This window comes from Plectropomus leopardus, chromosome 22, assembly GCF_008729295.1.
Source record: "Plectropomus leopardus isolate mb chromosome 22, YSFRI_Pleo_2.0, whole genome shotgun sequence".
Lineage (NCBI taxonomy): Eukaryota > Metazoa > Chordata > Actinopteri > Perciformes > Serranidae > Plectropomus > Plectropomus leopardus.
In genome coordinates, this window is record NC_056484.1 from 848,213 (window position 1) to 861,577 (window position 13,365).

General features: G+C 41.4%; 1 protein-coding gene across 5 annotated transcripts in view; it reads right to left on the reverse strand.

Moving 5' to 3' along the window:
* Positions 1 to 461: 461 nt before the first annotated feature.
* celf2 (cugbp, Elav-like family member 2) overlaps positions 462 to 13,365 on the reverse strand; it is a 277,136-nt gene continuing 264,232 nt past the window's right edge. For all 5 annotated transcript variants that reach the window (XM_042511588.1, XM_042511585.1, XM_042511584.1 and 2 more), the window contains 4 exons: positions 10,395 to 10,523; positions 6,010 to 6,189; positions 4,345 to 4,488; positions 462 to 687 (listed from right to left, as the gene is read on the reverse strand). In XM_042511588.1, the coding sequence (XP_042367522.1) occupies positions 560 to 687; positions 4,345 to 4,488; positions 6,010 to 6,189; positions 10,395 to 10,523 (581 nt within the window). In that variant the 3' untranslated portion in view covers positions 462 to 559. The remainder of the gene's footprint in view (positions 688 to 4,344; positions 4,489 to 6,009; positions 6,190 to 10,394; positions 10,524 to 13,365) is intronic.

Genomic DNA, 13,365 nt, shown 5'->3' on the forward strand with positions numbered 1-13,365 from the left:
ATCGGCGTCAAAAAAAAAAAAGAACCCTTTGTTAGGTTCACAACGAGAGAGAGAGAGAGAGAAAAATAAAAAAATCATCATGGCTCCTTTTCTGTACCTCGGTTCTGGCTGTAACTAGTCCTCAAAAATGTATAAATAATCACTGAGAAATTAAAAAAAAACTTTTAAACAATTAAAAAAAGCTACCCAAGATAGCTACTTCCTTCCATTGTAAAAAAAAAAAAAAAAATTGCACAAAGTAATGGCGGTAATGGAAGCGTTCATGTGTGTCAAAAAAATAATAAATAATAATACTTGAAGGCTAACATAAAAATCTTCAAAAAAGCAAGAAAAACAAGAAAAAAAAACAAGGCGTGTGTCTCCCTCAGGGTGGTTGTAGGTCGTCTCCCCCTCCCTCCCACATCCCTCCCTTCCCTCCCCTTCACCCACCCCCTCCCCCAGTCCCTGTGTAGAGAGGTCGTGGCTCGGTTTGCTGTTTTTTTTTTCATTTTCACCTTTTTGAGGGGGGACTTACCCTAGCAGTGCTAACATGGGGAGCAGATAGACCCTAGTGCTAAGATCAGTACGGTTTGCTGTCGTTCTTGGAGCGCTTCAGCTGCACCTTCAGCCGCTTCATGCCGATCTGGAAGCCGTTCATGGCCTGGATGGCTGCCTGTGCCGACACTGGATTGTCGTAGCTGACGAAGCCTGCGGAGGAGAAAAAAGGTGGTGAAAGAAGGAAGGAGATGGAGGAGAAGAATGTGGGATAAATCGCCCCAGTAATTCATCCTAAAACCTGGAAATTAGTTTCAGCACCTCCAGTTGCTTTGTCTCGAAGTTAATGGGCTTTTTGGACGAATTTTTGGTAAGAAGTCAGAAATAACACGAACTGTCTTGCACGTTTTGCTCTGTGACAAAAAATGCATAAATAAACTGACCTTTGAAGCTTTCATGTGTCTTAAAAAAGGCAGCTAAATCTACAAAACGTCATCATGCCAAACGCGGTTTTATAGCCTCGTTAAAGTGCCGACATTAAGTTACGCAACCGTAGTGTATTTTGTTTATAGCCTAATGTTAGCCTTTTACTTCTGGTGGGTGCATTTAGACCAAAAATCCTAAAAATAGGGTCAATTTGTGGAAATTCTGCTGAACAAAACGCATAAATATCAGAAATGTTTGTTTGCCACAGAGTCCCTAATGTCATTAAATCCTAGAAATGTCCTACAATCCAAGAAACGTCCTAAAATCCAAGAAACGTCCTTAAAATCCTAGAAACTTCGTTAATATACTAGAAACATGCTAAAATCTTAAAAATGTCCTAAAATCTGAGACACGTCCGAAAAAACTAGAAATGTCCTAGCATACCAAAAATGTCCAAAAATCCTAGAAATATCCTAAAATCACAAAAACATCTTAAAATCTGACAAATTCCCCCAAATCCTAGAGACATCCTAATATTTAAAAAAAACACGTATGGGGCAGAAATGCTAACTGATTTCCAGGTTTTAGGACTCGATCCTGGAGCACTCTAAAACCTACTCATCCTTTTTTTCAGCCAGCATTAGACAGGGAACATTTTTAAAACATGAATTTATTGTTAAACTAATAAAGACTGTTTTGTGTAATTTTAGAGCTTCATTAGTAAGTCTCAGTGTCAGCTAGACCGAGCTACAGTAACGTTTTCAAGCTTGCTAGCTACAATAGTTAGCATTAGGCTGTGTACCTGCCATAGTAGACGGTTATTAAGCTAATATGCTAAAAGAGCCACTTAATTGACCAAATCTACAAAGCCATCAAATTAGCAATATTACAACAAATTTAACTTGATAAAAAATGGCTATATGCTGATTATATCTGGTTTCACGGGTTAGCAAATTGCTAAAAAGATGTTAAACACAACAAATAGCTATTTTAAACTACACTTTCATTCATCTACTGTAAATCTAGCGTTACAGTGGAAATTTTAAAAGCTGCTTGTAAGTTAGCTAATATGGCCTGCTTGCTAACCTGTTGGCATTTAGCCAGCAGGCTGCCCTTGATATTGGCTAATATAATTAGCAAGAAGGCCACCCTTGCTAGCCTATAAGGACAGGCTTCTTGCTAACATGTTGACTAATAAAGCTAGCATGCTGGCTAATAGAGCTAGCCTGTGACAACAGTCCTCTTGCTAATCTGTTGGCTAATACAGTTAGCAAGAAGGCTGTCCTCACTAACCTGTGAGGACAGACTGCTCGCTACCATGTTGGCTAATATAGCTAGGCAGCAGGCTGCCCTTGTTAGCCTGTGACAACACCCTACATGCTAACCTGTTGGCTAAAATAGCTAGCAGCCAGGCTACCCTTTTAGCTGGTGATGACAGATTGCTTGCTAAGCTGTTGGCTAATATAGTTAGCCAGCAGGCTGACCTTGTTAGCCCGTGACACCAGTGGGTTTGCTAACCTGTTGGCTAATATAGCTAGCAAACAGGCTGTTTTCACCAGAGTCTGTCGTGTATGCTAATGCTAATAGGCCTAAGGTAAATGAGGTCAGAAATAAATTTAATTTTTTATCTCGTCAGTTGTAATTTTAATATCTCTTAAAGCCAAAAAGTTTCCCAAAACAACTTTAAGCTCTGTTGATGAAATGTTCTCATGCCTTTTCTCTTTGTTTTGTGCCGTAATGCAGCAGATTTCCTTCCAAACTCACTAAATATAAAATACAGGCAGAAACTAAAGCACCTGCACGATGGCTCTGGTTTATTTATCTACACTCATCTCAAAATTAATGTGTAATAATAAACCGATGTTTAAATACTACGAGAGGCACCCCGGCCATGTTTCTGAGTCTCAAGATGTGATTTATCTGGTTTACATCTAAATTTAAATACACCCCTGGCACACGATAAGAAAAGATTAAAATTTAATGACTCCCAAAGGGGAGCTGGGTTGTTGCATCTAGAAAATAATGAAAGAATAAGGCTGAGTAAAATGTTATATATATACACAGTAATAGTAAAGCAAATAAGGGGATGTGACACTTTCAATGTAAAGCATGAAAAATGAGCAAAATCCTGACATAAATACTCTGAATGCTGAAAAAATATACAGCAAAAATACAATAAAACGGCCCTAAAACTAACGTTTTGACCAACAATTTGCCAAAGGTCACTGCTGGTCAAAATGTCAAAATAAAGGTTTTGGAGCAGACAGAGTGAAGCTGTGTTGTGTTTTATGTTTTCGCTGTCTCTCACAAAGTCATCTCTGTGCACACTTCACTTGCTCTCGTAATGTCTGCAACCTCCAAAACTGACAGTAAACTCCTCGTCTCGCTTGTCTCACATCCATCCTCACCATCCATTTTTTTTGACTCTGCTGTTCGTTTGTGTGCTGCTGCTTCCCGGAGCCATGCTTGATTTATTTCTGTTTCCCTGAGTTGTTACAAGAGGAGTGCAGATGCATTATATTTAGGTTTTGTTGTCAACATGGACAAATGCTCGGCACACCAAAGTCTACAGTACACTTCAATACATTTCACTCTGGATTTGGAGCTTTTAAATAAAAATAAAATCAGGTGGAAGTTTAGTCCTTTGTTGTCCCAGTTTGTGGACAACGAGGCCTGTCCCATTTTAACAGCTTTCATAAATGTGGCCGAGTTCGAAGGAGGGTTATGTTAAAAAAATCTGAGATTTTAAGAATAAAGTCATAATATTACAAGATTAAATTTGTAAATGTATAAGAAAAAAAGTTGTATTACATTATCAATTACGTAAATTTACAGGAAAAATGTTATTATATTTGGAATAAAGTAGTAGATTTATGAGAAAAAAGTCACGACATTAAATTCATGAATTTATAAAACAAAGCTTTGACATTGCATGATTAAACTAGTAAATTTCCAGGAAGAAAGTTGTAATAAATTCATGATTTTGAGATGACCGCACTGAAAAATATACTTGAGGGTAAATGTTCACTAGAAATTTGACTTTGAGTCGTCATATATGGAGGCCAAAAACGCCTTTGCCTGTGGTTATTTTTTTATGCTGTAGTTGTAATAATTAACTTGTGATCTTGAGATAATTAAAAAAGTACTTGCAAGCTCGGCCGTTCTTGGCCTCCGTAGACATCAATAACGATTTTACTGAATTTTCCTGTTTTCTGGATTTTCGTCCTAACTTTGGAGATGATATAGAGTTTAGTCAGTTACGTCAGCTGCATTTGGATTTTAATTGAAATAAAATGTTGGTGAAATGTTGCTGAATCCTACAGCATATAAATCAGCCTGAACTGGGTCACAGCGAGTAAAGAAAAAGGAAAGATAACTGCAGGCGTGTAACACACACACACACGCGCGCGCGCACACACACACACACACACACTGCCGCCTCACCGAAGCACTTGCTAAGGTTTGTCTGTTTGTCGATGAAGACTTTGGCAGAGACCACGTTTCCGAAAGGCATGAACATCTGCAGTATGTCCTGGTCTCCGAACTCCTGGGGCAGGTGGTAGATGAACAGGTTGGCGCCTTCGGGACCTGGCGGGCGAGATGCAGAGCGGGTGTGAGGTCACGGCGGCTTTTTCATTCCTGCAAAGGAGGGAGCGTTTGCATTGTGGCAAACCGCTGTGCTGTCGTCATAGGAACGGAGCCAAAGCACACCGCTTAGCACAATATCGCACGACCTTGAGTTTGTTATTGCTTTTAAACAACATTTCTGTGATTGTATTTAACGTTAAACAAAGATGAGTGCTTCTGGTTTTCATTTAATAACAATATTTTCACTGACAAAAGCGGCTTTTTTCTGCTTTTGATTCATTCATTCTTTCAGCAGCATGCCGTCTCTCTTAAGAGGGGTCAAAGGTCGCCTCCCCCCGTCCTTCTATCACACATCCTAATCCCAATAGATCTCCGAATCATTAAAAATGCTCTCCGCTGCTAAACGAAGCCGGGAGGGAGCCACATATCTGTCACGTCTTTGTCTCCGCGGAGGGTTTTGAACTCCAGGACGGACTGTCAAAGGAAGAAAAGCATCTTTACAAATGTGTCTTTGTCGGCAGCAGAGATGAGTAGTGGACAAACAAACACGGCTCCATTTGTTTTACGAGACATTTCATCATCTGCTTTGTATTCAACGCTGTTGTTAAAAGCTTCGGGGAACATTTCGCTTCAGGTTCTGTGTGGAGGTAGCACTTTGCAGCAGCGCTGATACGGAGACTGATCAGCATCTCAATTTTCTTTCCACATTATAACTAAATTACATATAAAATCCTAATAAAAACACCTAATATCTTTCACCTAAACATATATACTGTAAATTTAATATTTTGTGTTACAAAATTAATATTAGGTCACTTCAAAATAAGACTGAGATAACTGTGAATTCCTAATTTTTGTGGGTTAAATGTGTGATTTTATAGCTGAAAATGGCATAAAATTACTTTGGTCCACATTTTAATAAAATTAAATTTAAATTATACTTATTTAATGTGTATCAGACATTTATAGCTCACTATTTCCATGAAAAATTGAAAATATTAAAAAAAAAAATAGGTTAAGATAAGATAAATACGCAAATGCCACAAATCTCAGCAAAAGCAGCCCTATATTTTTTTTTACTTATTCAAAAGTTAATCTGTAATTTTTTTCCTCACAATTTCCAATTTTTTAAAGACATTTAAATATTTTTAGTAAAGAAAATGGTCAAATGTGTTTGTAGCATAAAAATCAACAAAAATTTTCTTTTTGCAGCAGAAAACTTTTGGTGCATTGAAAAAAAAGAAAAAAATCTAGGTTAGTTCGAGTCTCGCTCTCTCTAAAAAGGTTTGTTTACATATTTCATGCACACATCATCACTGTAACACTGTCTGTCTGTGGGATGCACTTGACTTTAGGGCTTAATTTGTGACGTTTTATCTCGACTACGGTCACTGAAGCTCTTAGCTGGTGAAATGTCTCACGTTGTCTCTACAGAATAAAACCTCCTGCCGTAAAAGCTCTGAAGTCTGACTCCCACCGAGCCGCAGTGATGTGCACTCAGACTGGCCCCGGGCTACTGACCCTCTTTCTGGCTGCCGGCGGCCCCTTGCTGCTGCAGCAGGGACTGGCTGTAGAGGGTGGGCAGCGCTGCGGCGGCGTACTGCTGGATCCCTGAGTAAGCCTGCGTCAGCGCGTCCATGGTGCCCGCCGTCCCGTTGGTAAGCCCTGCGCCGCCCAGGCCTCCGTTTAGAGCCGCCATACCTGAGAGCATTTGAGCAACTTTACATAAAACCCAACAATAAAGAAAGAAGAGTGCACTTACTCATTAGCGCTCCCATTGAAGGTTGTGTTTTTACCACACACACACAAACACACACACAGAAAAACTCACACAACTGTTACCAAACACCACACACACACACACACACTGACGTTTACACACACAAAAAACACACTGATACTGTATCGACGCACAAAACACAACAGCAAATACAGGACACACAGAGTATTACTTTAAGTACAGTAAAGTAGCGTATGGGCGTAGCTGATGACAGCCAGAGCTGCACACACGTGTACTCCAGATCAGAAGCACGCACATGCACGCGCACAAAGACACACAAAGACACACAAAGACACGCTCATGTCCACAAAACACTGAGACGTGATGGAAAACACCAGAGTGAGGACATGACAACACGAAGTGTTGGGGCGGAGCTGGACTGCAGGGGCCACATTTACACTGTTGGCCCCCTTTTGGTGAAAAAAAGAAGCATTTGTGCCCTAACTCAATACTTTTTCATTTTTCAACAAAACCAAGCGGAGAGGGTTTAAGGAAAAGATGCTATACGTTTGCATTATGGGATAAAATATATTAATCTGCTTTGAGTTGTGAAATACAGAAATATAAGAATCAGCTGCTGTAATCGACGGCGAGCTGTGACTTCTGATGTGCTTTTCCGGCGCACGACGTCTCACTTTCTGGGTGCAGACGGGCACGTGGAGCGCGGGCGGCGTGTGTGTGTGTGGTGTGTGTGTGTGTGTGTGTGAGAGAGAGAGAGTCTGGTTTAAAAAGTGAAGGAACACAGCAGTAACACTCATTAGCTGCTTGTAACGGCTTAATATCGCGGCGGAGGGCAACTTGTCTGAGGGGGTCTGACATTGGCTCGGCGTCCTGTCGCCTCGCCGTCAGACACAGTGAAATAAATTATCACCGCAGAGCTCTGGATTATAGGTCACTCATTTATTCAGGAATAATTGCACCGGTGACCTTTGCAATTCAATTAAGGCCTAGATGTGTTTAAATGAGGGCTGTTGGTGGAGGAGGAGGAGGAGGGGCCGGATGGATGGATGAGGAGGGGGCGCGACGCGGAGAGAGTCGCCGGGACAAAATGGGATGCAAAACGAAAGCGACCCGTTCTGTTTGAAAGGACGAGCTCTGTGTGTGTGTGTGTGTGTGTGTGTGCGTGTGTGTTTTTCTGTACCTGTGTGTGCTCGAGTAGACGCGTGTATGATCTACACAGCGGATACAGCTACTGCAGCCGCGGAGCGAAAGGTCAGAGGAGAATAATGTGGTGGAGGAGGCCGCTGGTACAGGATCTCTGCTGTAATAACAGCTCTGATTAAGATCCCAGCTCCGTCTCCGCAGAGGTCAAAGGCAGGACACGCAGCGCGCAGCTCGCAGCTCGCCAGCCGCCGTAGGACCACACCGATAAAACTCACACGTGTAAAGAAACGTCTATCTGCTCTGGATCAAAGAATACATCCAGGAAATCCTCCCCTGCAAACGCCTTTTATCATAACATGAACACTAGTGTGCACAAATCCTCCTACTCGATCCATCTTCAGAAGAAAACTGGTAAATTGTTTTATTTTGGCATGAAAATCTTTACTTTTGTCTGAATAGTTTGTATTTGTGTGCACTGAAATGTTTAAAAAAATCATTCTGGGCTTGGGAATGCCCATGTTTGGTACCTTTTGCAAGGGAAACAACATTTATCAAAAATTGCTACTTTTGGAATATAAATTGCTATGTATGGTATTTTTGGGGGGCGAGAAAACGTGTCAAATGTATATTTAAAATTACACGACACATTTTGTAATTTTTGAAACAAATGGGTCACAATTTGTATTTTGGATCCAGTTTTGGGGAAAATTCCTGCCATAACACGACTTCATTTTTGATGATTTGATGATTATGCCACTTTATTATTAATTTGTTACATTTTTTACTTTCTTAAAGGAAAATTGTTGAATTTGAATATTTTGAGTGAAAACTATGACATAAAACTGTCTGTTTCATTCCTCCCCAAAAATACAAACTTTAGCCTCAAAGCGAGTCGACAGACATTAAAAAAATCTTTACAATTTAAGATTTCAGTTTGAGTATTTAAGCTTTTCCATTTTTACTTTTTTATTGTCACTTTACACTGTCAAATAATCTTTTCACATTTGAAATTATTATTATTTTTTCTTTTTTTAAGTTTAGTTATGGCCTGATTATTCCCAGCAGTGCGGATAATTACATTTTTTTCCCAAAATTTTATCTCCTTTAGTTTTGTATTTGGAATTTTAATTTGAATTACGACCAAAAATATCCAACAAAGACAGAAAAGACAACAACAAAACAACATGATGTGAAACCGCTAAGACAGAGAGACAGAGAGGGACAAAGAGATAGAGAGACAGAGAGACAAAGAGACAGAGAGAGACAGGGAGACAGAGAGACAGAGAGACAGAGAGAGAGACAAAGAGACAGAGAGAGACAGAGAGAGACAAAGAGACAGAGAGAGACAGAGAGAGACAAAGAGACAGAGAGACAGAAAGGGACAAAGAGACAGAGAGACAAAGAGACAGAGAGAGACAAAGAGACAGAGAGAGACAGAGAGACAGAAAGGGACAGAGACACAGAGAGAGAGAGAGAGACAGAGACAAAGAGACAAAGAGACAGACAGAGAGAGAGAGAGAGAGAGAGAGACAGAGACAGAGACAGAGACAGAGAGAGAGAGACAGAGACAGAGAGAGACAGAGAGAGAGAGAGAGACAGAGAGAGAGACACAGAGAGAGAGAGAGAGAGGGAGAAAGAGAGAGACAGACAGAGAGACAGAGAGACACAGAGAGAGACAGAGACAGAGAGAGAAACAGAGAGACAGAGACAGAGACAGAGAGAGAGAGAGACAGAGAGACACAGAGAGAGGGACAGAGACAGAGTGAGAGAGAGAGGGACGGCACGCCAGCACTCTTACAGCAAGCACAACCCCGGACACAACCAGGAGCGGATGGAGGGATGGAGGGATGGAGGGATGGAGGGATGGAGAGATGGAGGGATGGAGAGATGGAGGGATGGAGAGATGGAGAGATGGAGGGATGGAGGGATGGATGAGTGAAATATCTGCGGCCCGGGTGACTCGGTGAGGCAGCCGGCAGTGAGAGTGAAAACAATTTACTGTGGAGTGAAACTGAGACGCAGAGAGACGGCGGAGGAAACTCACTGTTTGTGTGTCTTCAAACATAATGTGCAGTAAAAATACTTCATTCCATGTAATCTATTACCTTTTTTCTGATTTATTATTCTCTCTTCAATCTTTCTATTAAATATTTCATTTTTGGAAAATACTGGGACAATTTTATCATCTGCAATTATTTTAAATCTACAAAAATCAACACATGATCAAATTAAAAAGCTAATCCTAAACTTTGTACTTAAATGATAAATTATTTTCATGTGGATTTGATGCATCTTGTGCAGCCGGTGACATTAGAGCTGGACAACTGCATGTGTTTTTGTATTGAGTCAGCCTTTGAGCAAACTGGCTTTATTTAAAAAAAAAAAACATGGCAAGAAAGCAATGAGCAACTAATGAAAAAAAACCTGCAAGAAATGACTAAATAGTACAAAAAACGAATATAAAAAAAAACAGTAAACAGAAATAAGGAAATTACCTAATAAAAGTGCTTAGAATAATTATATTATTTTAAAAATAATTTTAAAAATAACTATATAATAATATATAATCATTAATTTTCCTGGCCATTTTTCTTTAGTTTTATTGCATTTGCTCATTGCCATTTTTTCACATTTTTTGAAGAAGAAAAAGAAAAAATCAAACCAGTTTACTCAAGGTCCAAAGGTTTAAATACCTGTGAAAGGCGTGATCCAGGTTTCAAAGGCTTGAAATAAATGATGTTTTCTTGTATTTTAGAACAAATTCTGCAAGATTTAAAAAAAAAATCCAAGTGGTTTTGCTGTGATTTCATTACAAATATTTTCCTTTTCTTTTGTTTTTTTTTCTAAATTTACAAAGAAAATCAAATGCATTTGCCTCCAAAATCTCTAATGTGACGCTGTGACGCTGCGTCTCTCTGCATCGGCTCACAGCTCGTGGCGGCGATGAGGCCGTCGGGCGCCGATGGTCAGAAGCGGAGGTGTGGGTGAGGGTGGAGTGGCTGATGGCAGGGTGAATACTCACTGTTGACGCTACCTGCTAGTGCATTAATGTTGTTCAGGCCCACAGTTGCGCCTGCCAGGCCCTGCAGGGTGCCCAGAGAGGTCAGAGAGTTCATGGCGCCGGCGTTGGAGCTGGCTGTGGTGCCCGCCGCTGCGGGAAGACAAGAGGAGGAAGGGGAGGGAGGAGAGGAGGAGGAGGGAGGATGAGGAGAGTGAAGAAGAGAGAGAGAGGAGGGATGAGGACGGAGGTGAAGAGGGAGAGCAGGAGACAAAGAAGCACATGTGTTATACAAGCTTCAGCAAGGTTCCTCGGTTAGAGGTGAAGGCTTTTCTGCTAAAACAGATTAAAAACGCAGAGAGTTTATCCGGAGGAAGCTACGAGAACGACTTCGCCTCGTTTCGAATGTGAGAACGAGTGAAACCACTGCTGAGAAGACCGGCTGCCTCTGCACCTCAGAGGAGGAGGTTTTCTTTTCACTGCTCTGTTAGCAGGACGCTGGATTTACATTTTCATAAACATCGGCGTTTATTATTATTATTGTCTGTGGAGACCGCAGCACCACTTTTAAACTTTTAGATCAAACTGCGACAAGAAAACTTTTCTCTCTTTTGAAGATGATTCAATAAAGTCTGCAGCCGTTTCAGCCCGAACAGATTTTCCAACGTTTATTTTGGAAAACTCTCCTTTTCAGCACGCCTCCTTCAAGTTGAGTCCAATATCGACCACATTCGGGCCAAATTATGTTCACTTACTCCAAAAAAAGCCGTAATTTTGGATTTGATTCCATTAATAGTTCCCAAATTTGTTGAAAGCTTCACCGTGACAGTGAAACAAACTTTAGGAGACGAGTGCTTTGATGGTATTTAGGAAGTTTAATATCCATAAATCAGCGGTCAACAGTCTGACACGACTTTTTCTGGAAATCCTGATATCAAACACCAAAACTGCCTCATTCCTCAAACTAAAATTAACAGAAGAAAACGTTGCCATTGCAGGTTTCTATTAACCATAAATATGCACACTGACTCTGTCAGAGGGAGGAGGAGGAGGAGAATGAAGGGAGGAGGAGGAGGAGGAGGAGGAGGAGGAGGGGGAGGAGGAGAATGAAGGGGAGGAGGAGGAGGAGGAGGAGGAGGAGGAGGAGGAGAAGGGGGGGAGGAGGAGAATGAAGGGGAGGAGGAGGAAGAGGAAGAGGAGGAGGAAGAGGAGGAGAATGAAGGGGAGGAGGAGGAGGAGGAGGAGGAGAATGAAGGGGGGAGGAGGAGGAGGAGGAGGAGGAGGAGGAGGAGGAGGAGGAAGAGGAGGAGAATGAAGGGGAGGAGGAGGGGGGAGGAGGAGATGAAGGGGAGGAGGAGGAAGAGGAAGAGGAGGAGGAAGAGGAGGAGAATGAAGGGGAGGAGGAGGAGGAGGAGGAGGAGAATGAAGGGGAGGAGGAGGAGGAGGAAGAGGAGGAGAATGAAGGGGGAGGAGGAGGGGGAGGAGGAGAATGAAGGGGGAGGAGGAGGAGGAAGAGGAAGAGGAGGAGGAAGAGGAGGAGAATGAAGGGGAGGAGGAGGAGGAGGAGGAGGAGGAGGAGGAAGAGGAGGAGGGCAGCAGATCACTGCTCAATACAAACAAACAAAAGAACTGATCTGTTTTTTAACCCTTTGAAACGTGGATCGACATCGGGTTTTCCTGTGCTGCGGAAATTAAAGACGAAATAAGTAAAAGGTTTCTATATATTTAATTTAAAATTATTTTATAGAAAAAAAATGTGCCATGTCATTTAATATAATTTTTTTTTTGTTCTTTTGTGCTTATTTTCAGGTGAAATGTTTTTATAAAATCATGCTAATTTACTCAGATTTCAAAAGGTTAAGCGATTAATCGCTGTCTTTCCAGCTGCTTTTTAAGCACGCTGCTGTTTTTCCAGCAGGGATAGTGCCAGATTTTTTTTTTTAACCAACACATTGCTGCATTTTCTGCCAGGAGAGTGATGTGGAAAGTGGTGTTTTTTACTGGCACATCGCTGCATTTCCTGCTGGTACAGTAGCACGGGAAGCAGTTCATTTTACCAAAATGTCTCTGCTTTTTTTGCCTGGATATAAAAAAGACATCAAGAAATGGTCAGTATTTACCAACTCTTAACGCATTTTCTGCCAAAAGAGCTGTACGAACAGCGGTTTTGTTTTAAGTTTTTCACTTAGACATCAGCGTTTCCTGCCAGGATGGCAGCACGAGAAGCAGTCAGTTTTGACATGACTGTGTTTCCAGCTGGTATTGTGCCGCCAAAACTAGGTATTTTGAACTAAAAAGTAATCTTTTCCTAACCATAACCAAGTGCTTTTTGTGCCGAAAACTGACCATATGATAATGTTTCAACATGTCCAGAATAACTTACAGACGTGACACATCTGTGGGCTGCAGAATCGTACAATGCCAACAGTATCTTCTGGTGTTTGTTAAATGCAGGTGCAGATTAAAAACCTAACACTTCATTATTCAAATGCAACAATGCAGACGTGAGGTGCAGCCTTGGCAGAGGTTGTGCAGCGCTTTTCAGTTTCCGAGATTGGTCCGATTTGTTAGGAGAGATTTGCAGGATTCGGGCATTGTGTTCTTGCAGTGGAGGCAGAGTTAAAGCCTTCTGATGATGAATGTTGGAGGGCCACGGGAGAAATCACTTCACAATGTGCTCATCATTCAAACAGAGCCAGTGTGAACACAGAAAACGACACGAGTTCAAGGGAAATGTGACCTCGCGGCGAGCAGCTGTCTCCGCAGTGATCTCACTCTGTTGATAAAATGTCTCAGCTGAGTTTAAAAACGTTTAAAATTATTACACATATCACCTTTAATTAAGCTAAAACGGCGGCACCTTGAACCTATGTTTCTAAACCGCATGTACAAAACTTCATGATGAAAACAGATCTATAATTAAAACAGTGATACTCAACTTACGGCCCGTGGGCCAAATCTGGCCCAACAGGGTGCCAGATTTGGCCCCTGATAA